Source organism: Varanus komodoensis, unplaced genomic scaffold (assembly GCF_004798865.1).
Source record: "Varanus komodoensis strain SLA01 unplaced genomic scaffold, ASM479886v1 scaffold1, whole genome shotgun sequence".
Taxonomy (NCBI): domain Eukaryota; kingdom Metazoa; phylum Chordata; class Lepidosauria; order Squamata; family Varanidae; genus Varanus; species Varanus komodoensis.
In genome coordinates, this window is record NW_025335268.1 from 71,511,986 (window position 1) to 71,537,608 (window position 25,623).

The 25,623-nt window shown below is 49.6% G+C and overlaps 1 protein-coding gene across 6 annotated transcripts in view; it reads left to right on the plus strand.

Annotated features, from left to right (window-relative positions):
* The window catches only part of MKLN1 (muskelin 1), a 99,069-nt gene extending 73,763 nt beyond the window's left edge, over positions 1 to 25,306 (plus strand). For all 6 annotated transcript variants that reach the window (XM_044428556.1, XM_044428563.1, XM_044428590.1 and 3 more), the window contains 6 exons: positions 14,024 to 14,171; positions 16,159 to 16,273; positions 18,843 to 18,982; positions 20,379 to 20,481; positions 22,932 to 22,986; positions 24,981 to 25,306. In XM_044428556.1, the coding sequence (XP_044284491.1) occupies positions 14,024 to 14,171; positions 16,159 to 16,273; positions 18,843 to 18,982; positions 20,379 to 20,481; positions 22,932 to 22,986; positions 24,981 to 25,102 (683 nt within the window). In that variant the 3' untranslated portion in view covers positions 25,103 to 25,306. The remainder of the gene's footprint in view (positions 1 to 14,023; positions 14,172 to 16,158; positions 16,274 to 18,842; positions 18,983 to 20,378; positions 20,482 to 22,931; positions 22,987 to 24,980) is intronic.
* Positions 25,307 to 25,623: the final 317 nt, after the last annotated feature.

Sequence of the window (25,623 nt, forward strand, 5' to 3'; positions counted from 1 at the left end):
CCCAGTGGCAGACCAGGAGATGGCCTTGGCGGGAGCCACGGGTGTTGCTGTCCGCTGCGAGAGCTGCGACATGTTCGCCCTTCTCCCCCAGGAGAGGCAGGGCTACACTTCCCTCGGTGCAAGATGGTGACCCTGCTAGAAGAGGAGGTGAGGTGCCTGAGGGCCGAGAGAGCTGTCCAGCCCCCCCGGGAGCAGCCCCCCTCTGGACAGAGGGTTGAGGGAGAGGCCACGGGAGGAGCAGCCGGGGAGACATGGAGGCATGTCACTCACAGGAGGGAGAGGCCAGCATGGCCTCCTCCTTCTCCTGGCACCAGTCTGGAGCTGGGAAACTGGTTCTCTCCACTTGGGGAGGCTGGGGCTGATGAGGCCTCGGGGGACCAGCAGGACCCCCAGCCTGGGATGTCAGGCGGCAAGGGGGCCACTGCGGGAGAGGCGAGGGCCAGGGCACGGCCGCCCACCAGCACTGGGAAGGTACGGCAGCAGGTGATTGTTGTTGGGGACTCCCTGCTGAGGGGCACTGAGCCGGCGGTGTGCCGCCCCAACCTGGAGACAAGGGAGGTTTGCTGCCTGCCGGGCGCACGCATCCGGCATGTGAAGAACAGAGTGGAGCGTCTTGTTCGCTCCGGGGATCACCAGCCACTCCTGGTGATCCATGTGGGCACAAACGATGTGGCCAGGCAGGCTGTGGTTAGGACCACCAGGGACTTTGAGGCCTTGGGAAAGAAACTCGGGGAGCTGAAGGCCCAAGTGGCCTTCTCATCAGTCTTACTTGTCCAGGGGATTTGGGCCAGGAAGGGACAGGAGGGCCTCCGAGGTGAACGACTGGCTTAGGGTGTGGTGCCAGAAGGAACGCTTTGGGTTCCTCGACCACGGCACTCGTTTTCTTGCCAATGGACTTCTGGCAAGGGACGGGTTACACCTCACGAGGATGGGGAAAAGGTCCTTTGGAGATGCTCTAGCGAGCTTCATCTGGAAGACTTTAAACTGAGCCGGGGGGGGGTGGTTCAGGCCCCCCAGTAATGTGTCTGTACTGGACAAGTGTGGGGGGAGGATCAGGGCTCTGGGAGCAGGGTTTTAGAGATACTGCAGGGACTGACAGGACTCCTACAGAGAGGGGCCAGGTATCAGGGAGGATGGGAGGAAGGAGGAGGCTGGGAACTCCAAGGAAAGGAAGCGGTCGGAAGGAGCTGAGGTGCATGTACACCAATGCAAGGAGCATGGGTAATAAGCAGGAAGAGCTTGAAGCTCTCCTGGGAATAGGAGGGTATGATCTGGTGGAATCACAGAAACTTGGCGGGATGAAAGGCAAGTCTGGAATGTGAACATAGAAGGGTATCACCTTTTTAGAAAGGACAGGAAGGGAAAGAGAGGTGGGGGCGTGGCTTTATACATCAGGGAAGGGATAGGATGCAGTGAGATAGATTGCAGCACAGATGGGGATTCGGTAGAGGCAGTCTGGGTGAAACTTAGGAGTTTTGACAGGAAAAGAGACCTGACAGTGGGGGTATGTTACCGCACTCCAGGTCAACCTGAGACCCTGGATGATGTCCTGACAGGCCAGATTCTAAGGATATCTCAGGGGAGAGACACAGTAATTATGGGAGATTTCAGTCTCCCGGATATTACTTGGGAGACTCACTCGGCAGTGACAGACAGGTCACGTCGCTTCCTAGAAGCTATAGAGGGAGGGTTTTTCACACAGAGGGTCCGAGAGGTGACAAGGAGGGGGGGAAACATTCTTGACTTGGTCTTGACCAATAGGGAGGAGCTGATAGATGAATTACAGATTAGGGGAGCTCTGGATGCGAGTGATCACTCCATCCTTTGCTTTGAGATCAGGGGACTGTGGACGGGCAGCAGGTCGAGCACTAGAAGCTGGGACTTAAAGAGGCCCAACTTTGGCCAACTGAAGGCCAGAGTGGGGAAAGTCTCCTGGGATAGGTTACTGGAAGGCAAGGGAGTTGAGGAGGGGTGGATAGCACTCAAAAGGGAGGTTTTGGAGGCGCAAGCCTTGACGATACCTCTAGTTGGTAAGGTGGGGAGGCAGAGGAGAGTGCCACCATGGATGCGAAAGGAGGTGGTTAGAGGAATTAGACGAAAGAGGAACCTCCGTAGGAAATGGGTACTGGGGGAAATAGACAAAAGGGTATACCGGGAGGAGGAGGCCCTTTGCAGAAGGATTCTTTGCAAGGCTAAGGCTGATTACGAGCTGAGACTTGCCAAGAATATCAAGAGCAACAAAAAGGGCTTCTTTCAGCATGTAAATAGGAAGAGGAAGGGGAGACAAGTGGTGGGACCACTAACTAAGGAAGGAGATCCAGTGACTGATATGAGGGAACAGGCACAGATGCTAAATGACTCTTTTGCCTCTGTGTTCTCCCCAAAGCAGGACGGGGGAGATCCGCATAGGAGATTAGATGAGGCTGGGGACTTAGGGGCACAGATTAGAGTCACCCCCCTTGAAGTCGAGGGGCTCCTCAGGGCATTGGACATTACAAAGGCGCCAGGCCCTGACGGGTTACACCTGAGAGTACTTAGAGAGTTGGCAGGGGTTCTCTCACGCCCGCTGGCGTCCAGTTTTGAGACCTCGTGGAGAACGGGTGAAGTTCCAGAGGACTGGAGGGTGGCATCAGTGGTCCCAATTTTCATAAAGCGTAGTAGAAAGGACATGGGGAATTATAGACTGGTTAGCCTTACGTCCATTGTAGGAAAAACAATGGAAAGGCTCATAATAGAGAGAGATCTAGTGATGCTAGATAGGGGAGGGAGGCTGACAGCCACACAACACGGCTTCCGCAAAAACAGGTCCTGCCAGACAAACCTTGTGGAATTCAATGACAAGGTTTTGCGATGGCTAGATGGAGGGGATGCAGTGGAGGTGGTATACCTGGATTTCAGCAAGGCCTTTGGCAAAGTGCCCCATGATATCCTGGTGGAGAAACTGAGGAGTTTTGGGATACACCAAAGCACTGTCCGGTGGATTAGGGCATGGTTGACTGACCGAAAGCAGAAGGTAAGCATTAGTGGGGCATCATCGGGATGGCGGTCAGTGACAAGTGGGGTCCCCCAGGGCTCTGTCCTGGGGCCAGTCCTGTTTAATCTTTTGATAAATGACATGGAAGAAGGGGTGAACAGTCTGCTGATCAAATTCACAGACGACACTAAAACTGGAGCAGTGGTCACAACTGAGGAGCAGGTACTCCAGATCCAAAAGGATCTGGACAGACTATGGAAGTGGGCAGGAGACAACAGGGTGGCGTTCAATGTGGATAAGTGCAAGGTCTTGCACTTGGGGCTTAGGAATAGCTGTCATAAGTACAGGTTAGGGGACAAGTGGCTGGAGAGCAGCACTTGTGAAAGGGACCTTGGGGTGCTGGTTGACTGCAGGTTAAACCTGAGCCAGCAGTGTGATACGGTGGTCAAGAGGGCGAACGCCACCCTTGGTTGCATAGCCAGAAGTGTGGCTTCTAGATCAAGAGAGGTATTACTGCCACTCTACACGACTCTGGTGCGCCCGCAACTGGAGTACTGTGTTCAGTTTTGGGCCCCTCATTACAGAAAGGATATAACCAGGTTGGAGTCAGTGCAGTGTAGGGCCACAAGGTTGGTGGCCAGTTTGCAGGAAAAGCCGTATGAGGTGAGACTGAGGGAACTGGGTCTCTTCAGCCTGGAGAAGAGGAGACTCAGAGGGGATCTGTTGGTGACATACAGGTATGTGAGGGGGTGTCACACGGAGGTGGGTAGAGACCTGTTCTCCCCTGCAGAAGAAGGCAGGACATGCTCCAACGGAGCAACGTTCAGGGAACCCAGGTTCCATTTGGATGGCAGGAAGCACTTCCTGACAGTCAGGACCCTGAGGGTGTGGAATGGGCTTCCACGGGAGGCGGTTGAGGCCCCATCCGTGTGGGTGTCCAAGGATAGGCTGGACGTGCACATGGTGGGCATGTCGTGAGTGGAGCCAGCTGGTGCCGGAGGTCAGACTAGATGGCCCGGGAGGCTCCTTCTGACACGCTCTGCTTCTATGCTTCTCTGTTTCTAAGAGTCACTGGAACCATGCTGCATTTTTTGCCTCCCAGGCTGCCTGGGGAGGTTGTTCCAGAGGGTGGGTGCTGCTACTGAGAGGGCTGAAGCCTCTGAAAGTCCCGCAAGCATCAGAGTTGGGTTTGGAGACACGAGGGGGGGTCTTCTTGGTGGATGCTTCTAGGCCATAGAATTTCCTGCTGTGAGGGAAGCTAGGTTAGCTTTTGATTTTTCCACCAGGAGGCAAATGCATTTTTAATAGGCACAGACCTTGGGCATGAAGTGGGCTTTTACTGGTTGAGCATGGTTTATTTCTCTTATGTTTTGAATTTCTTTGTATGTAAGTTTGTTGTTTTAGATTTCTGTTTTTTTATTATTAGTTGCCTTGAGAGCTATTTTTGGTGGTAAGGTAGGGTATACATTTAATAACTTAGTACATCAATCTGTGGCTTGTCTCTGAGTTTCCAGAGAGTAATGCAAATTCACCCACTCTAAATTTTGCCTATATCACTGATGGGGGTTGCTGATCCAGAGAGATTGGTAGCAGATCAAGAGCTATTCAGAGGTTGCATGCTTATTAATCCCTTTTCACTCGCTTCATCTGCCAATGAATTATGTAAATGGTACAGCAGTAGTCTCTGAGTTCTTTTAGAGTCCAAAGGGTTGAGCCAGCCATAGTGATGTTTTCTGCTGAAAAAGGAATTGGATAAGGCTTATACAGTAAGGTAGGGTCAGGGAAGGGTAGAGTGTGAAAGGTAGGCCTGCTTAACTTTTCTTTACCCAAGATTCTCCTGCCCAGCTGCTTTTTTCCGCTGTAACAGGAAAGATATGGGCCTCTGTGTCTTTCACCCTGAGGTTGGAAAGTAGCCTGTGCGAATCGTTATGGTGGGTGGGGTGAGCAGCAGCAGCTCCTCTCTCCCCCTGCTGTTCTTCCGCTCAACCTTACCAGCTTCTCCTGGTTTCTGCTGTTTTTAAAAGCCATCTGGAGATTGTTGAAATCTCTCCTGCGTGACGCCTCACTTGGCTTAAGAATCACAGTTTCTTTGATGCAGATTAGAGGAGATGAAATCTGCTGGGTGTATGGTAAGAGAGTCTGTACTTGGGCCGTCAAGTTTGCTTTCCGTGGCTGGCAGCTGAGGAGGGACTGCAGGCATGTGCCAGGTTGGATCTTAGGCAGGCCCCTCCTGGTTGAAGAGCAGATGCTGTCCCAGTCCTCATTGCATGTGTGGCAGCTCTTGATAGTCTCTCAGGTTTCGGGAGCAGTCTGCTTCATGTTGTATAGGAGTGAGCCTCCTAAGTGAGAAGGAGCAAGCTCAGATTTATTATTGCCTTAAGAAGTTTATATTTTGCCCCTTGTTCCAGAAGATTGAATGCTGGGTGGGTGAAAGAAAGAAACCTCTGAGACAGAGAGCATCCTCGGGGGGGTGGGGGGACTACGTACTTTGCCCTCATAACCACCATCCTCGCCCTCTTGTCTCATCAGATCTGCAAGTCCTGGATTTGATGTATTTAAAATGAGCTTTTCATTGTCCTGCTAGCATTTATTCTTTTAAATAACTGAGGCAGTGAGCAGCCTGCTCCCACCTGGCACCTGCAGCTTGACAGGTTGACTGCTGCAAAACCCTGAAGGTACTTCCAAGCTTTCTGCAGCCTTGAGAACTACTAGTATAATTTAAATGATTTTGTGAGTGGCCCTTTAGCCCTTTCTTCTGCAGCCTCTTTTGGTCTACAACTCTCACCACCTGGGGCCAGTAGGGTATACTCTGAGGAAGACCACTACACCAAGGTGTGGCATAAATCAGAGGGAAAGTACTGTAGATGATTACCTAAATTCTGTACTCTCAGATGCATTCCCCAAATGCTACCCTTCGAATATTATACTGGTAGTCCTCAAGGCTGCAGAAAGCTTGGAAGTAACTTCAGGGTTTTGCAGCTGTCCACCTGTCGAGCTGCAGGTGCCAGGTGGGAGCAGGCTGCTCGCTGCCTCAGTTATTTAAAAGAATAAATGCTAGCAGGACAACGAAAGGGCACTCATTTGGGGAAGATTGCACAAGGGTGGGCCCTTGTCTTCACTCTTGAAATTGCTCACCTCTTCAGTGGCCAAACACCACAGCGTGTGGCTTCTTGTTTTTTAGTGGCCACCTGTGATGAGTTCACTTTCCATGGAAAACAAGCTCCATCTTAGGGCAGAGCACATTCAGCCATGTTTTCCTGGCCAAACGTATTAATTGCACGTTGCAGCGAGACAAATGAGAGCAGCATAATTAGCCCTCTTTTTTTAACCGTCCTGTTCGTGTTGAATAGCAGACTTTGTAAGCAAGTGACTCATGTAGAAATCATGAATGAATAGAATTCTAGTTCACTGGTGTGTCTGAGAAAGTAAATAAACAGCTCTGAACATTTCCCTTGTTTGTGAAGGGAAATGTTAGGATTAGCCCCTCTGAACAAGAACGAACAAAAGACTATTCTATTCATAATGGCAAACTGCTGCTGATGAGTTGCCGTAGTCAGAGGGGCTCATTTTATAGCTGTTTTTAGTACAGGTAGAGGTTTCTCCCCACCCCACAGCATGCTCCTTATTCCCCTGGCTTCAGAAATGGGTGAGTCCAAGAAAAATCCAAGGAGGGGAGGGATCACTGCTGAACCAAAATGGCTGCATAACGTGTCCTGGTTTGGAGGCAGGGCACCTCTGGATACCATCATGGGAGGAGAAATAAAATCGGAAGGCGGTTGGATTTGCGCCCTTCTTTGAGCTCCCTGGAAACATCTGGCTGGCAACCGGGTGGAAACAGGATGTTGGGAGCAGTACTGGGCTGGATGGATCATTTGGTTCAGTTTTTACTGACATAAAGATTAGCTTCTCCGTACGTAAAAGGTGCCTGACTTGTTTCGGCTCTGGGACCACGTCACAGCGAGGCGTGGAGGCCCATCTTCAGCCATGCCCTTGAGAGGATACATCTGTTGTCGCACAATGGGCACATGCTGGTGTTGACATTCCCAAAGGAGGCTGTTGCGTGACATGATCGTATTGGGTGCTGGGCAAAGCAATTCATTGAACTCCGATGTGGTCATGATGCCCTTGGATGGCAAGCCAGGCCCATCTTCCAGCTCCGCTTAGGAACTTGCCAGTTGGCCTTGAGCTGGCTGCTCTTTTCCCAGGCTCTCTGCTCCTGCTGGATTCCTCGGAGGAGATGGGTGCAAAGTACTGTGCAGCTAGAGCTGTGTGCTCCAGGAGGCTTCGGACCTGTATCTGTCAGTTTACACCTCCACACCCACATCTCATTTTTTTCCAGGGTTTGAGGGTAAATAGCAAGAATGTCATTGGATGAACCTCCCCGCCCCCGTCCCCTGTGTGTTCTTAAAATGGAAAATACCTTCTTTGTTAATTGAGCAGCCCCTAATTTTGTGCTGGGTGTAGTTGCAGTTCCTTAACAATGGCACCATGGATATTGTGGATGTTAATGTGTTCTGGCCGTGCCACCCTATAAATGATGCTCTCAGTTTTAGCCTGAGCATGCTTGCTCAGGGGACAGGAAAGGGTCACATGGGATGGCCGGATGCCCCGGTCGGCACTCTGGATGGGGCTTGATTGTTGTCTTTGCTTCCAAGACTCTTTTCCAGGAACGCCTCTATTTCACCACAATCACAGCATTTTAAGAGTTGCTCCCTGTTTTGTTTCATTTCCAATGCAGTCCACTCCCCGAGTCTTACTATCTATGGACTGAATGAGTTATCCTGTAACTTTGCATACTTAAGTAGATGTTGAGTTTGTGGGCTTAAGGCAAAATGTAATTCTTGCTGGATGTTGGGAGGTCCTTCAGATTAATGGCTGAAATACTATCTGCAACTGTTCCAAATTCTCATTCTCTCTCTCTCTCTCTCTCTCTCTCTCTCTCTCTCTCTCTCTCTCTCTCTCTCTCTCTCTCTCTCTCTCTCTGTGTGTCTGTGTCTGTGTCTGTGTCTGTGTCTGTGTCTGTGTCTGTGTCTGTGTCTGTGTCTGTGTCTGTGTCTGTGTCTGTGTCTGTGTCTGTGTCTGTGTCTGTGTTTACTAGCACTTATCATTCTAACTCCTGATGGGTTCTAGATGTAGTGTGTATTCAGCACCTGTTGCTAAATGTAGATGATTGGGCCTCTTTCACGAACAATAATTCTGTGAGTGGAAACGTACCTAGTAATTTTGATGGGTGAGCCAGAAAAACAGCTGGCTTGACAGGAGCAGGAGAGATGCACCTGCCGTCCAGCCTTGTTCAGGGAGTACATGCCAAAGGTTCATGTCGCTTCTCTCCCCTCTTTGTGCCAGTTCTTCTGTTTAGTATATAAAAGCAGGTCCGTTGCATGTTCTGCTTTTAGGCGCCTTGACAGAGTATGTAGCATTAAAAACTGCTTCATTTCAGAGGCTTTGCATAAAATCACATCACATAAATTGTGTGTGGTGGCAGTGGCAGAAAAAAGTTCTCCATATTTAAAATCCTTTTCTACAGCCGTGTCCATGAGGAAGGCAGAGGAGCATAGCCCTCCTTGTGAACGCCTTTATTTGCTGTAAAGATAACACCCCAAAATACCAATAGTTGCTAGCTTTAAAATTTAAAATTATTTTTAGGCTGCCTTTAAGAAAGAAACTAAGGCATAGCCTAGATTAATCATATTATTTTAATTAAAGTTGCATATGTTTGTATGAAGCAGTACTTTAAAAGAAAACAGTATTTAACTCTGCAGATGGTATACATATGCATATATTGGAGCAGGGGGTGAAGTGAATTTCTGAGAAATGGTGTCAGGGAGTGAAGTGAATTTTTAAAAAAATAAGATAGTGCCTGCTACCTGCTGTCTGCATGTACTTTCATTAAAAATGTTTTTAACTGGTTTTCACTGGAGGTGCCATTTGGGCGAATTTTAAAAGGGTTTTAAGCTATGAATCTGGTTCTGATTGTTGAAAGGTTTCACTCCCAGTAACTGTATGTTTCTGAAGGTCAAAGAGGAACAGAGACAGAAGTCTTCTAATGCTTCTCAGTGATGCTTGAGCTTAAGCACAGGTGAATGTCCAAGTGAAAAGGGTTGGGCCTCCCCCTTGCTGTAGCCTGAGTGGAATGTGGTGTCCTCTCGATCAACCCTAATACTTGTGGAAGACACAGACGTACCTGAAGAGGCGGGTGGCTGGCTAGAAAGAGCCCCAGCCTTTTATTGGGAAGACTTGGTGTCCTTTTCTGAGGCTTGCTGTGTTCACTGTAAGCTGCTGGAATGCTTTCATTGCTGAGAGTGCAGGGCATCGATGGCCTTGACCAGAGTATTTCTGGATATACGGCAAATGGTTGGCACCGAGATCTTGCAGACCTTATCGTTGTGCTTGTGAAATACCTGGGTTTTGGCTATGCTTGCTTAGTTCCATCAAAGCCCAAGAACATTGTGTGTGAACCAGGTGGACAAATGGACAGGTAGAATGGACAGTTTTTGTTTTTTTTAGAAATGAGGTTTCAAACATCCTCAGTACCAGAGCATCATTTCATCGGAAGCTCTCTCAGCCCATGAGATCTTTCTCTGGTGCTATGGCTTCAGTTTTGTCAGCTTTATTATAATCAGGTACTTGAGGTGTTGAATGCTGATTAAGATCCTGTGGAAGGAGCCTCTTTGAGTTCATAGGCACAGCATTGGCATAAACGTGGCCTCTTTTACTTGGCTCTAAACGTTGGGCAATTTAGAGCTGTATTTTTCAATATAAAGGCACAGTTGTTGCTCTAGGAGGGGAGAGCGTGTGTTTGTTTTATGGACTTCTTGCTTCTCTCTGTACCACTTTCCTAACCTCTACGAAAGTGGACTCTTCTGTTCGGTCCTGCTTCTCTCCTTTTCTTGTTACCTTCCTGCTTCTAGATCTGTAACAAGGGCTGAGAACAGGCAGTGAGTGGAGCTACCATCTCCGTTACCAGATGGCCCCGCCATTTCCTGGTTCCTGTGGTGTACTTTTATTCCTGGCTTGTGGACCGTGCCAGGGTCAGCACCTGTCCATCCTAACAAAAGGGAAGATTCTCTTTATTGCTGTTGCGTCCTTCAGCAATAATACAGTTCCTGATCACATGCACACAGCCGTTGCGTATGGAATTGGCATACTGGTGCTTTCACTGGGGACATGCAGCACTGGTACACACGCTCTGTATGTGCTGGTGAATGCCCGCAGGGCGTATTTGCTATTAAATGCCTCTCTGCATGTATTCTGCAAGTAAATGTTTTGTTGCCACGTGTTCCAGGCTTGATTAATTTGGGACTGTTGAGTTTGGGTGCCTAAGGATAAATTGTGTTGCTATTCGAAGGCAAGCAGAAGACAACCTCTGGCTGAACACGCAGGTGGGGTAGGGATTTGTAGCTCTGGGTGCATTTTGAAGTTGCGTGTTAAGCATTTGCTTCTTTTGTAAGTAATGCCACTGAATTTCTCTCCTGTTACAGGCGAGTCTTGCTTGAGAGTTAACCCTCTGTCATTCTTCTTACAAAGCTTTTCCCATCTTTGTGTTTAACATTCAGAATGTCTGTTCATTGAAAGGATATTTACAGTAACAGTTAAGCTGTTAAGAGAATATCAAGTCAACATTATTAGTGGTGTATAGGAACTCTTAAAACCAATTGACCTGTAAAGAGAATGTGTTCAGAGGAAAGGAGTTTATTTAACTGTATGTATGTAACTTCTATGCTACCCAATAGCTGATGCGCTCTAGGTGGTTTACAACAACATATAGAAATACTCTATAGAATATCATTAAATGGTTGTCATCCAAGATTTATAATGAAATTTAAAACAGATGTAAAAATTTCTGTTTAAGAAACTAACAAAGCCCCAGTGAACTAAGTAAATGCCCTGCGGTAGAGGCCAGTCATATCCTGACGCTGCGAAGATGGTACAATTGGCACCAGGCAGGCCTCGGGGGAGAGCATGTTCCAAACCTGGGGGCCGTCACTGGAAAGACCCCTCTCCTTGTTGCCCTCAACTGAGCTTCCATTGGAGGTGGCAGTCAGAGGCAGGCCCCAGATCTCAGTTATCGCATCCAGGTAGATGGCAGTCAGGAGAGGCATTTTTCTAGAATGAACTGGAATTCTACCATGCAGAAATGTTAATTGAATGAGAAGCGATGGACCTTTAAAAAAACAAATAGCTGTTCTGTCATGGTGTAGCCAGGTGGCCAGGTGTTATGTTCTCTTGAGTTATGTTGTCTGTCTTGCTTTGGACCAAAACTGAAGGCAATTCAGCTGCATTCACCTGGATTTCACTGCTCCTTTTGCCTCCAGTCAGCTTTCATACAACTTGGTTTTATAAAATGTTGTCTTATGGTTAATTATAAAATAAGGCATGATGTGGAAGGAGCAGACAAGTTTTTTTCCCCTTCCTTGTAACCCTGTACTTTGGCAGGTCACCTAATGAAACTGTTTGTCAGAAAATTCTGGCCAAAATTCAAATTTTGTTGAGTCTGTTGAATTTGTTAGGTTTTGGACAGACACAACAACTTTCTTAACTTACTGGTTTGGCTCTTACAGATCAGGGCTGATGGCCATGATCTTGGGTAGATGAAAGATCCCGCAATGGCTTTCCTCTCACTGAGGCTTCTGTGTTCAGAGCCAATATGCCTCTGACTTCCGGTTGTGAGGAGGGGTTCAAAGCTCAAACTAATTGAAATGGTTGCTGGACTAACTGGACTGTTTTGATCTGATCCAGCAGGATGTACATTCTTAAATTGGGATCCCCGGATTCAAGTGGGTTGAGATGGAGAACGCATCTCCCTCTTCGCACCCACGATTGTTGCGAAGGATGGAACAAGAATGCAAGCACCTTAGGATCTAGAGCAGGGCTGTGGCACAGAGATGTCCAGCCTTTCCCCCATGATGCTTTTATCAGGCACTTGTAATATCCCCCTCCCCGTGACCTGGGCACGTAATTTAAAGGGGAAGGCAGGATTTTCAGCATGTAAATGATGGTAAGGCTGGTAAGCTCTCCTGATGGCCACAGCCTCAATTGACTTGCAATTTTGGGCTGCTACTTAAGTCTGTTAACGTTTAGGAGGTCCAGTTGCAGCTTTTGTGGTATCCCATCGAGTCTGACTTTACTCTGCTGGAAGAGAAGCATAACTGACTTCCTTTGCATTGCTTGCCAGCCTCAGATGTAGACTTGACTGCCGGTTTTCTCTGCCTTGGATTCTATATGGGTCAGGCATCACCATTTACCCTTGACTATATGTATGGCTGAGGAAGCTAATGCAAGCCAAATGAAGGGCAGAGGGGATTTGGGCTGCGGGGAAGGTTCTCCTGTGTGCCTGAGCCTTGTACTGGCCACTCGTGTTTTGCGGGGGCCTGAACACGGTGTGTAACTGCTTGGTCATGGTGCAATGGTTTAGTTGGCAGGGAGGAGGATGTTGGAGGAAAAGCAGCAACCAGCGAGACCGGGATGTTTGTACACTGTGTTCTGCTTATGAATATCCATAAAGCACAATTAGCTGTACACTGAATTTTCCTTCTTTCGGAAGGCGCCTCCTGAATACAAATTTAGGATTGCACGCCCACTTCCAAAGTGCGAGCGCGTGCGTCGATGGTATCTGCAAGCAATATTGTTCCTGAACAACTTGTCCAGGTGCCAGGAACTTTTCACTGAGTCACCCTCCCTGCTGTAAACGGATCCTGAAGGAGAGAAGGGAAAAACAGGACCAGTACACAAGAGATCACGTGCTGGCCACACACGCTTGCTGAAAGGCCGGTTGCCCCGGGAAACAGGAACCGAAACTTGCCCAGTAAACAACTGGAGTGGCCAGTTATTTGATTATGATTTATGGGAATTAATGTGAAACCTCCAGCGGTCCTCCACGGTATTCAATTGACAACTTAATCGGAAAGTCAAACCAGGACGGCTTCGGTATGCCCCTTTTGTAGCATTCCTAGGAAGCCTCCACAAAAGCAGCCACCCTTTCCAAATGCCCTTTAAATCTGGGGGAAAGTACACCAGACGGCGCACCAGTGGCGTCAGCGCTTCTAGAGCCAGTGTTCCCGTTCAGTTACCTGTGTGTCAGCCTAGGTAAGCACTGATCTCACCACGCAGACAGCCACTGTGCTGCTCAAAATGCCCGAATGCCACACAGGAGTGTCCCGCTGACCACGGTTTCCGTGTGCTCTGGACCAGGGCACTGTGGTTGCCAGTCTTGGAATGAGCTGGAATCTTAAACCACCGTTTGAAATTGGGTCAAGATCATGGCTTGTTCCAGAACTGGTAGCCACGCTTTTCTGGTTCAAACTGAAAAACTGGTTAATTGAAGGCATCCACTTTATATTCAGGCAGGTGGAAAAGGGGCTGCAAGCTTGTACCAAATGCTTGTTCATATCTCCTCTTCCTAAACCGAGATAAGATGGGCTGAGCCAGACATGCTGGTGGATGAGGCAGCGCTATGGAAGCAGTGGTTTGATCTGCAGGGCAGAATAAAAATATCAGTGCATTTAGAATTCAGAACTGTTTCTCTGCCTATGGGGTAAGCAGGCCTTTGCCCTCCCCCTTTTCCAGCAATCAAGATGCTGCAAAGTTGATCTCCAAAAGAGTCATTGCTGTGAAAGTTGGCATATTAAAAGGGGCCAGATGTTTTTGTGCTGTTCTTCCTTGTTTATTTCTTTAGTTCTTAATTTTTTTGCTTCGGCATGTTTGTACTTTCATAAGATTCTATGGCCTTCTATTGTCCTGCATTGTATTGTTTTTCTGACCTCTTGTAAACTGGAGAGCTTCTGCTATGGGGTGTATAGAAATAAAATTTTTGTTGTTGTTGTTGTTAATAATAGCAATAATGGGGCCGACTGAGTTGCCAGGCTCTTGCTGTGGGGGCTGTTTCTGATCCTAAACCAGAGCAAAGAATCTGGATTAGATTTTTGAATTTTGTGCTTTTTCTGCCATCTAGTGGTCAGCTGTCTTCTGATAGACGTGTCCGGGGCCATTGCACAGGCAGCCGCCGTCCTTTGCTCTCCTCCCTCACTCCCTGCTCCTTTTCATCCACAGTTCCAATGACTGGTTTCACCCAAAGAGCTACCATTGATCCAGAACTGAATGAAATCCATGTGTTGTCTGGACTTAGTAAGGACAAAGAGAAACGGGAAGAGAATGTTCGGAATTCCTTCTGGATTTACGACATTGTACGGAATAGCTGGTAAGTGACGGGCATTTCTTCGCCTCTGCAGGGAAAAAAGCACTCTCCTCTTTTGCAGGTACACCTGTGCAATGGCTAAACATCTGCACAGTGGAACTATTTAGCAGTCTGATAATGGGCAAATGGCGCTGGCATTGTGCTGTTTGTAATATCTGACGTGTGGCATGAGGAACAGGTGATCTGCATGGCTTAACTATCCTTGAAGGTAGTCACTTGCCCAGGGAAAACAGCTGCTTCCTTCCGGAGAGCTGTTGGCTATGCCTCCTGTCACAGGGCCACATGTGCAGGCAAATAGAGTGGCAAAAAATTCAGACTAAATGAACTGCATGTGTTCAGTAGGGTATGCCAGAAGCCAGCTCGTTTATATCTGTTAATGCTGTTGTGTCATCACTCATCCACACAGTTGTGAGGCAGGCGCTTCCTAAGCATAATATATGCCAGTGCATCCATGAGTTTGCACTGCGAAGGTGGTGTTGATAGAGGGGTGTCGTTTATCCTTTGACGCTGCTTTTCTTTTATATATTGCTTCTCTTTAAGTGCAAGCTGCCCTCAGGATGCTTGTTTAATGCATGGTTATCTAAAGGTCATTAACACCCCTCCCCCACCCCAACATTTGACGATTTGAGATAGAGCTCTTAGAGATATTCTTCTGTAGACCTGCGTTCTCTCTGTCTGGTTTCTAGCATGTCTTCAGGAGTGTTGATCAGCTCAGCATTGTAGAAAAGGAGAAATGTTTTCCTTCTGCAGAGTGTCTAGAAAGAAGGGCCTCCCCTGTAGGTAATTCAGCACTGGGCCTGGATTTGATGTTCTTCTGATGTCAGGAAAATACTTACGCCATAAGGCCGAGATGAATAACTCACCTAAGCTGGTTTTAATTTGATGTGCTTTTTGCTGTCATACCTGTATTTCTTTTTATTGCTACCGTTCTGCTGTGTGTTTCACCGTTCTAACATTGCACTATTTTATAGCTGCTGCGAGCCACCCTGGGGATTTCATTAAACTGAAGTGTGGCCTGAGCATGTGTGTTAAAGTAGACAAGCAAGCCTGCAGTAGGTGGAAAATGGTAGGGATTGGCATGAATAGTTGGGAGATGGAGTGCTGGGTTACACAGGAGTGGACAAGATGCAGGTGTTCAGGAAGGCCTTTCTCGAAAACAGGGAAGCGGCTTTACAGAGAGGAGGGTGCCTGTCCAAATGCAGGGGGCATTGTAAGCTGAGCGTGATACCCACGCTTGGTCCTGCTTCGAGTGGGATGAACGAAAGACTGCTATCGGATACATCTCAGCATTGCTACCTATTGCCTTGTTCCTTCAATCCCACCTGTTGAATAAAAGAAAGAACATTTGGATCAGACCTTTTCATCCAGGTAGATCTGAGCTACAGCTCCCATTATCCCTGACCATTGGTCACACTGCTGGGGGAGTTGGAATGTTACTAAGAGGAGCTTGCCATTATTATCTGGGGGTAGATCATAAGCAGAATGTAACCCTCCCCATTTATACCCAGAATGGGATGTTCCAGAGGGTATCTGGTATTCTGCCTTAATAGGCCAGGTTTACTGGAGGTTCAGTTTGGATAGGGGGCTGATAACTCTGGTGAGATGGCCTCCTCCATAAATTTCTCCAAACCTATTTTTCTTGGGCATTTTCCTCCTTCCTGCTTCAAAAACATCCTTACAACTTTCTTCAGCTTGGTGGTACTTGTGAGAATTGATTGCTGTTCACAATAGCTTCTTCCATTTTTCCAAGAGGACTTTGATTATAAACTCCATGAACTGTATTAGGTTTGTTATTACCTACTGCAGGTTCAGGTAGGCCCTGAATGTGCTTGGGTTGTGGGTAGGCAGCCTGACGATGGACGGTGGGAATTATTTAAGCAGCTACCAGGCAGGGCTTCTCTGGTGAGAGAGAATGAGCTGGCCAGACCATGCTAGTGAACTCCAGAGTCCAAGCGCGCATGGGCACACTTCCGCTCTTCCTGAATTCCAGGTCTTGCGTCTACAAGAACGATCAAGCGGCCAAAGAGAACCCGAGCAAGACGCTTCAGGAGGAGGAGCCCTGCCCACGCTTTGCACACCAGCTTGTGTATGACGAGCTGCACAAGGTGAGCCGGCTGGAGCACTGCGTGACCCTGCGAACCGCCTGAGGTCCCATTTAGGTGTGGGGAGATGGCGGTTCTCCAGATTGTGGTTCCGTAATGAGACGGGTGGAGCAAGCTGGGCCAGCTGCGTCATTCGCTGCCCTGGCCCTGTGCTGGGGGAGCCCTCAGGGGATGGGGCATCAGGCCATCATGCACATGGCCCTTTCATTTGGCAGAGGAGGGGTTCCGTCGCAGACCGGGGTGCCCTCTGCCTCCAGCCAGGCCTTGATTGCCTGTTGATTCATGACTTGCATCTGGATGGCAAACATTCCCTGCTCTGGAAGCCCATCTTGTGTTAAGTGTGCACATAGGCATTCACTTCTGGAGGACAGGTTAATCCAGGTAGGTAAATCCAGGTAAATCCAGAAGCCAGCAACTGGCTTCTTGCCCAGTTCAGTTGCATCGATCCTTTCAATTGGTAGGTTGGCTTGCCAGTCCTCTCCATTCACAGCACTGGTATGCCACTGGCTTTCTGCTGAAGGTTGCCTATTTGGACTCTGGTGGTCTGATGTTTAAACTATGGTCCTTTTCTGGCTTCTTCAGCCTTTTGCGGGGTGGGGGAGAATGCAGACATTTTTAATAGAACGTGCTGTGCCTGGCAGAAGAGCTCCCCCATCTCCCGATTTGTCCACATTTTATTGTGCTAAAATCTGGAACTGAAATGAATTTAATTGGCATTGTTACCACTCGACACACACAAGGTCCTCAACACTGGGAACACCACAGCATTCTCCACTGTGCCATTAAAGTTAAGTAAGAATCAAACAAACTGCACTTGTAGGTTGCAGAAATATTCACCTGCCCCCCAGGTCAATACTTGGGGAAAAAAACTCCTTCGCAGCAGTTGTCGCTGTGATTCTTCTTGGGTTAGTCTCTGTCAGCTTTGGACATCCAGATCTTCCCACATTTGCTGCTTCTTCCTGGCCAGACTTCCCCAGCTCTTTCAGGTGGGATGGGAACCACCAACCTTCCCACAGATTCTCAATCAGTTTGAGGTCTGGGTTTGGTGAGACCATCCTAGGACTTTCAGGGCTTCCGTCTGAAGCCTCTCTCGTGTCGCCTCAGCTTGTGTGCTCAGGGTTGCGGTCCTGCTGGGAGGTGGACTCCAGAGGGAAGCAAGTTCTCCTCCAGAGCTGCCTTGCGTCTCCCCCATCGCTCCTGCCCTCAGTCCTGACCGGTTTCCTGGTCCCAGATGGGGAGGAGCATCTCCTCAACATGATGGGGCCACTGTGGGGATGGAGCGCACAGGGCAATGAACACTGTTGGCTTTGCGCCGCACCTGATGCTTTGCAGCAAGGCCAGAAAGTCAGTCTCTGCATCAGACCAGAGAAACTTTCCCCACGTGTTTGCTGTGTCTCCCACATGCCTGCTGAAAGTGGGCTTTGATACGGGCTTGCTTCAGTGGGGCCTTTTTTCTCACCACTTTCCCCAGAGGCCCACTTTGTGGAGCATCCAGGTGATCGTTATCCCGTGGACAGTTTCTCACATCCCCGCTGCAGACCCCTCCAGCCCCATCAGAGTTAAATTTCGGCTGCTTCTCTGGTGAATGCCTGCCTTGCCCAGCCCCTGAGTTTTGGTGGGTGGGCTTCTCTAGGCAGAGCCGTGGCTGAGCCACATCCTCTCCTTTCCGTAGTAATAGATTTGATGATGCTTTGGGAAATGCTCACAGCTTGGCTACTATTGCACAGCTTTGTCCTGGAGTTGTTTCAGTTCAGTAGCTCCTTGGCCTTCATGATCCTGTTCCTTTGGACATGCTGTGTGCACGTATTTAACCTGTGTTGATGTGGCCGTGGAACTGCATTCAGCTGGACTCCATTCAGCTGCTTGCAGTAGCCTGGAGGTGGGAGTTTGTGCCACAGCTTATTTAGGCATGTCACAGCAAAGAGGATAAATACTGAGGCAGCCCACAAGTGTCCGCTTGCTTTTGCTTATTTACTCAACTCTTTTGCCCCAGTAAAAATACCTTCACGGTATTGAGTGTATCAGGTGGGGAAATGCCAGTTAAATCTATTTCAGTTCCACGTTGTAGTGCATGTGGAAAAGTCAGAGGATACTTTGTGTGTGTGATTACTTCTGCAAGGCATTGTAACATGTGTTTCCTCGGACAGAATTAACTGGACTGAGTACATCCTTCCCTGCATCCTTTCCAGACACGGCGTCATCCGAGGTGCTGCTCTGTGCGACATAAGGGAATGCAGAGCTGTCGCTACTTCCCTTCCCTGCACTTTTGGGGAACGGAAAGAGCATGCACAGAAAACGTAACTTTGCAAAGACTGGATTTGCGTGCTCAACATTAACAAAAGGGATAAAAAGCGGCTTATTTTCAAACCAAAATAAGTTAAGAAAGAGACAGCTGTAGCTTTCCTTGCCTGCCCTAGGAGCAAAAAGTTCTGCTCCTTGAAACATTTTGGATGCAGCAGAACATGAGTGCAGCTCTCTCCCCTCCTCCTTTGGTTTTATGCTGGTCTGCGCTTTGTTCTTTGTGGACTGTGCTGATTCATAGAATCAGGCATTTCCATTCTTGTCCCTCAAGGTGCACTATTTGTTTGGAGGGAATCCAGGCAAATCCTGTTCTCCCAAGATGAGGTTGGATGACTTCTGGTCCTTGAAGCTCTGCCGGCCTTCCAAGGAATACCTGCTACGCCACTGCAAATACCTAATAAGGAAACACAGGTAAATTTCAGATCCATGGCATGATGGAGTCTCGGGGTTCCTAATTAGGGTCATGGGAAGGAAGGTGTGTGGCCATTTTCTTGAAACCTTACACAGCCTTGTTTTATATTTTACTTTATTTGAGGAGCTCGTAAGAGGTGGCTGTTTCACAGCTCTTCTCTTTCTACCCCCTAGCAGTGGCCCTGTCTTTCCCTCTCAAATGTTTCTCTCTAGGTTACAGCAGTACTGTTGTTGTTCATTACTCTGTGGCCGACCCTTTTCCTACAGCTAGGATACATGAGCACGCGGTCTGTGACATACAGTCCAACTCTAGAGGTGTGCTATAGGTGTTGGCTCATTTTACCCCACTTTTTACAAATCCACAGGCATGCTGTTGCGTTGCTGTGCCACCTGTGTGCTGGAAAGGCAGTGCACAATTACTGATCTGTCCCATGAGGGATCTCTCAGGAAGCACCGCTTACCTGCCACCACCCCTCCACCTGGAAACGAAAGGCCTCGTCCTACCTGAGCACATGTTTTCCACAAAAGCAACTATTTTACTGCTGGGTAGAGGCCAGCGGTATTGTGGAGTATGATTGCTGTGAGGGGATCAAGCTGCATAGAAGCCTCCAGACCCAGGGAGGCAGCTCTTGGAGCTAAACAGCAGCTCTCCCCGAGCCTCCGGCTTTGGGATGCTAAAAGGGGATATTGTAGAGTTGGAAAAAGTGCAGAAAAGGCACTGTAAATATGTATTTATTATTTATTTAAGTATTGCTTTTCTAGACCGCTCAGCAGCCCGAACAGTTTGCAGAAAAGCAGTATTAAAATAGATGGCCATATTTATATTGTATAACAGTTACAATGGTAAAAACAATAAAATAAACATGGTTCCGGAGGGCCATGGTCAAGATGTGAGGAAAGGTTTTAACATCTGGGACTGTTTAGCTTAGAGAAGAAGTGTGTGCTTTCCATACAAGGCAGGGGTGTACAGCATTATGCGTGGTGGGGAGAAATGCCCTCTGCATGTAATGCTAAAACCTGGGGTCCACCCTCGAAGGTGATCAGTGGGAGAATCAGGGCAGATAAAAGGACTTTTTCATTCACTTCAGCGAAGTCTGGTGACCACAACTAGTAGGGAATAAGACGAATTGCTGGAGGAGGAGGAGGCCAGCAATGACCACTAGTCCAGATGGCTCCATGCGATCTCCAGATCAGAGGCATCGTGCATACTTGTACATCAGCGGTGGGGCAGTGTGCGTGCAGGGGGGCGACTGTGCTCATGTTCTCCTCCAGGGTCTCCCACAGGCAGTTGGGTGTCCAGTCTGTGAACAGAACGCTGGACCAGAGGGGCCTTTGTCGTGCTCAGTCCTTGTGATTTGGTCGCTGTCTGTGCACTGAATCCTCAACATGTCTGCAGGTTTGAAGAAAAGGCCCAGCTGGACCCACTGACTGCTCTGAAATACCTGCAGAATGACTTGTCCGTCACTGTGGATCACTCAGACCCCGAGGAGACCAAAGAGGTGAGGCACAGCTTGCGTTCCCTTTCACGAACCTGGAATGGCTCGCATTGTGACATGTCCGGCGCAAACCTGCTGCCGCCATGGATTTGCACATCTGCACACACTGATGCAGCCCAGGACTGACCTGCTGGACGCTGGTCTTCCTGCTAGCGAGTGGCAGTGGAAACACTTCACTTAGAGAGAAGGCAGCTGTGCGCCGGCACCTCGAGGCTTCCCGTTTTGTGGGACCTTTTCAAGTAACTTGCTCATCTCTCCTGTCCTGACACTCTTGCTTTGGAAATAGCCAGTTAGGCCCCTTGGGGAGAATTTATTTCAATCCACCTGCAAGTTCACGGATGGCATCGCTCAATATTTTGAAAGGTTTTTTTCCATGGCTTTATTGCTGATTGGCAGGAGGCGACATTTGGATTCTGGTCCTGTTGCTGCCCTGGAACCACTGAACCTCTCAGCAGTCCAAACTGCCTCGCCTGTTATTTGCTCGTTGTGAGCAAAGTATTTATAATCTCTGCGGTGCTCCTCGCCCTTCACGGTGCGCATCCCCACAGCACTGTGAGGTGGCTCTTTCTCCCCCGCTCCCCATTTTGCAGATAGGAGAAAGAAGGCAAATGCTGGGCATCCATGTTTGTGCTGCAGCCCGGCATGTCCTAGCCCTGCCCTTAAAGAAACGGAACTCAACAGAGAAGGGGTTGCCCCATGGCTTGGGCTTGGGCACACAGAGAGAGTACCAGAGGGGCGCTGCTTCTTGGACAGTTGGAGTTCCCACAGTCAGTTCCAACACTGAACTTTTCCTGGAGGGATTTTTTCCTGTATCAGTGCTCTGCAGAAAAATAATTCCCCTTACTCTAGATAAGAGGATGCCAGAGAGACAGCGTCCATGTGTGTTTTTCTAACATGCTTATTTTCGGTGCACAGGCATTTTTTTAAAAAAAGTATGGGCATTGCATCCGGGCCCCTCATCATCTCACTGCATCCGGAAGTGGCACACTTCCTTCGCAACTGCCTGAATTCCTTATGCGGAGGACTGCCTTGCCAATTGAGAACGATGGCTGTCGAAAATGTTGAATAGATAACTCTTTTTTAAGGCACTGACGCCAGTACATGGAAATGGCTCCAGCTGTTTGTGAAGTTAGAGTGCCAAATTAAACAAGCTGTGTGTTCTGGATAGAATAGCTTTTGGCCAGATACTCAGTGACCCTAACATGGCATAAATGAAGGACATGAGTGGCATCCCTGAAAGAGGGAGGGAGGGAAGAAAAGATGGAGATGGCGTGGCTGTGAGGAATTAGCTTTCTGTTACTGTGCAGTTTATTTTCTGTTTATTTTCTCATCCTGGAGTAAACTTGGCTGGCCATTGCAGTCACTGCAGGTAGGTTGTTCTCTGTTGCTGCCCTTGAGAGTTTCAGATTTTAAAAAGGGAAGAGACAGGGCAAAGCTGCTGCAGAGAGATTGTGACCATCTCCCCTGAAGAGTTCTAGGAGCCTCTGTGTCCATTCAGTTCAGGAGGCACGACAGGAACTGAACGTTCCTGTTATATTAATCGAAGGCTTGGGGAGCTTCCCAGCAGCTGCTAATTGCTGGTATTCTGTGTGCAAGCAGCAAAGTTCCACAGAGTTGTTGTGGCCACAAGCCACCGGTGGACCTGTTGCTGTAGATTTGTCTGATTGCTTGTTAAAAGCCAAGCCATCTGTGCCCATCATGACAACTTGGGGTGGTGAATTCTGTCAAGCTGTGTTGTGCGCTATATAGGAGAGTGGGCTTTTAAGCCAAGGATAGGCCTTTGGACCGGTTTCCAACCTGTTGCTCTGCTTGCATGCAGTCTTGGTGCTGTGCGCTGGAGACGTCTGGCTCGCTAGTCTTGGGGTGCAGCCTTGAGCCACGGATGGCCAGCAAGGCCATCTGTGCCTAAGAGCTGCTGTGAAAACCTCCTTCGATGTTGGCCTTGAGGCGGGTGGACATCCTGATGACGTGCTGTCTGGCTCTGAACACATGGCTGCTTTCAGCTGCTTTCTCTGAAGCCCAGGAAAGTCTGGCAGCCACATAAAACTTGGTCAGAGAACAAGCCTCTTCCGAGCTTCCTGTTGGGGTGGGCAAATCACATGTGGAAATGTATAAATCTTTTTTTTTTCCTGCTGTAATTGGTGAAAAAGCTTCCCTGCTGTCACATACTGTGTCTCCACGCCGCTGGTAGACCGACTTGCCTGTAATGAGGACCACTTCTAAGGGCCTGCTGACTTTTGTGAAATGCCAAGATGACTGCTTAATAAATGTGTGTGGTTGGAAGGAGGCACTGTAAAAAGAGAGGGGCTGCTGTGTTGGAATTCAGTGCCAGTAGAACGTGGGTCCTCCGTGTGGCTGTTGTCGGTGTTGGAAGACAGCCCCTTGCTCCAACAGCAGGACTTTATTTCCCCGCTGGGGATGCTGAAATGAACCATCTCTTGTTTTCCCCGCAGTTCCAGCTCCTTGCTTCAGCCCTCTTCAGGTCAGGCTCAGATCTGGGCACTCTGGGTGAGTATGCTTCGGATCGGCAGGCAGAACTGCTTTGCAGCTCTCTCAAGAAGCCTCTGTCTTAATCCCCAGAAACGTCACGGGATCAGTTTCAAGCCCTCGGGATGCCAGACACAGTGTGGGGGTGTTATCCACATGAGTGCCGAGGCTTCGGTCAAAACAGATCAACTCGTGCTGCGTCATCCTGGAAGCCAGCAGCCCGTGGGCGGGGAGGAGGCCGGGGTGGGGGAGTGGGCGGCGAGTCTGAACGCTGCTTGCTGGGATGCAGATCGTGTTTAAAGTGGGTTAGTTCAGGCTGTCCCTCCCAGTCCCAGGCACGTCTTCTTGGGCAGCATACCAGGGAAAACAGCAGCCTTTTAAGAGGCACAGAACCAAAGTCCAGCTGCTCAAGATAGAAAGAGCCGCCCTTTGCAGTCCCTCCACCCCCAGCAGCAAAAGCCTGCATCCCTTTAAGAATGACTTGCGTGATTCCTGGGACTCACAGCAAAAGCCTGCGAAGCAAAGCGTGGTTTGCACGGCCCTGCTTTGAAGCTTTGCCCTCCGTCAAGGGACAGGACCCAGTCAGGGGGCAGAGACCCATGGGAGCCCGGCTTTGGACGCATGGGTGCTGTAGGCCTGGCCACTTTAAATACTTGAAACAGAATGCAAGGACGAGATACCAGAGCAGTCCTTCAGCTGTCTCTGGGGTTTTGTCCTAACCTTACATGTCTCTGAAGGCCTCGCTGAAAATGCTCCAGCTCTGCACTGCCACGGATCCTTCCCCTTGCTCTGCTGTGGCACGTGAGAGGCCTGCGCTGCAGATCCTGGGCACAAAACTGTCGCCTCTGATCTGCAGCAGAGGCTTGTGCTTGCCGGGCTTTGTCTGCTGGAGCAGTTCTGTGGAACGAACCTGCAGGAAAGGTGCTCCCACAGCGTTGCCATGAGAAACCAGGGGTCTCTTGGAGGCCAGAGGCAGGGTTCTTTTCCGCAGTGTCTCTCGCGCGCCGTGTGCCCAGTGTCTGTAAGTGGATGATTGCATGTTTTGCACCTGTATGTCTCATTTAGTAAATCCCCTCACATGCTTTCAAAATGCATTTTCAGTAGCGAGAGAAGGACCTCATGGTTTGTGGCACAAAGCGTTCATTTTGCTAATAGCAATTGCAAGAGGTTTCCAAGCTGTGTGTCGACACACACGCACAGGTGCTAAAGCCCGGCACACGGCTTTTCTCCTGAGGAGCTGAAGGTTGCCTGTATGGTGCGGCCACTCTCCACATCCCCACGATCAGGGAGTGGGGGCGAGTGGCTGGCTGGGCAGGGCTTGGGGCTCGGCCCCGGGAACCTTTGTCCCTGGCTGCTGCGGCCAGGATAGTGCAGCTCTGTCCCTGCATTCGAAGCACCATGGGCCACGCCTTCTAGCCCCGCACTCCGTCCGCCAGGCCAGGAGCAGCCACGCTGAGGACCCTCCTGCCAAGAGAATGGCTTGGAGACCAGCGTGGCACCAGAGCATCGGCACGGCAGGCTCCCTGGCCAGGCCTGCCCTCGCGTCTCCAGTGGGAAGGATCTCTGTTGCGGGGAAGAGGAAGGCCCTCTGGGCCGCTGGCTGGTGGAGCCAGGGGTGGCAGCTCGTGGGGCTCGGTTCCCTGCATCCTCCCCTGGGCAGTGCAGGCTAGAGGTGATGCAAGTCACGGGGCAAGACACCCGGGGGGCCGCATGCCGTTCACTGCTGTGTGGGAGGAGCGAATGGGCTGGCTCCCCGCAAGCCACCGCACCTGTGCATGACACTGGCAGGGTGGCCAGCGGAGGCGCAGCGTCTGGCACTGTGGACGCGGCGGGAGCGGGTTCTGCCGGCTTTGGCTTCTGCCCAGCTCCATTCTCTCTGAGCTGCGTCCGCAGAGCCATTTGAGGGCAGGACGCCTCCCCTTTTCGCCTCTGGGGTCTTGCCCCGTTCAGGCCTGCCCAAAGGTCCTCTGCTGGCCCCCACAGCTTGGTTGCTCATCCCTCTTCCTCCGCCCCAGGGTTCTCGGATGTTGATCACATCTACGCCCAGCGAACACAGCTCTTTGATACCCTGGTGAACTTCTTTCCTGACAACATGACACCTCCCAAAGGCAACCTGGTAGACCTCATCACTCTGTGACCCAGGCGGCGAGGAAGGAGGGGGAAGAACACTTTTTGCTTTCAGTATTTTTAACGTACGTGTGCGCGTGCGCATGCATGGATTGACTGACGGGTGGTCTGCAGTAACAGAAGAGAGCAACCCAGCCTTGAAAGGGGCTTTATGGAAAATACCAAATGGGATTAGAATAATAAAAAGTCATTGACGTACTTCTGCTGAAACATATGTATATTCTCTGACCTTGAGTTTTTAAAGGTTAATGAATGTTGACAGAATGAAAGCTGTCCTGCGGCCATCCAACTTGTTTCTGCTTTCCAGGCCCCCGGGCTACGGACGGATCACATGGAGAGTTCGGGGAGTTGGGTGGGGGTGGGCTTGTGATGTTGTCCCCACACTTGCTTTGCGGCTTTGTAGCTTTACTCTGTCTTTGTTTATGCCAGCAGCAGATGCTTGCATACAGGATTGTTTGTCTCTGTCTGTCCGTCCGTCCGTCCGTCAAGTTGCGTCTCATAAAGCAGTGTGACTGTGTGAAGGCAAGCACT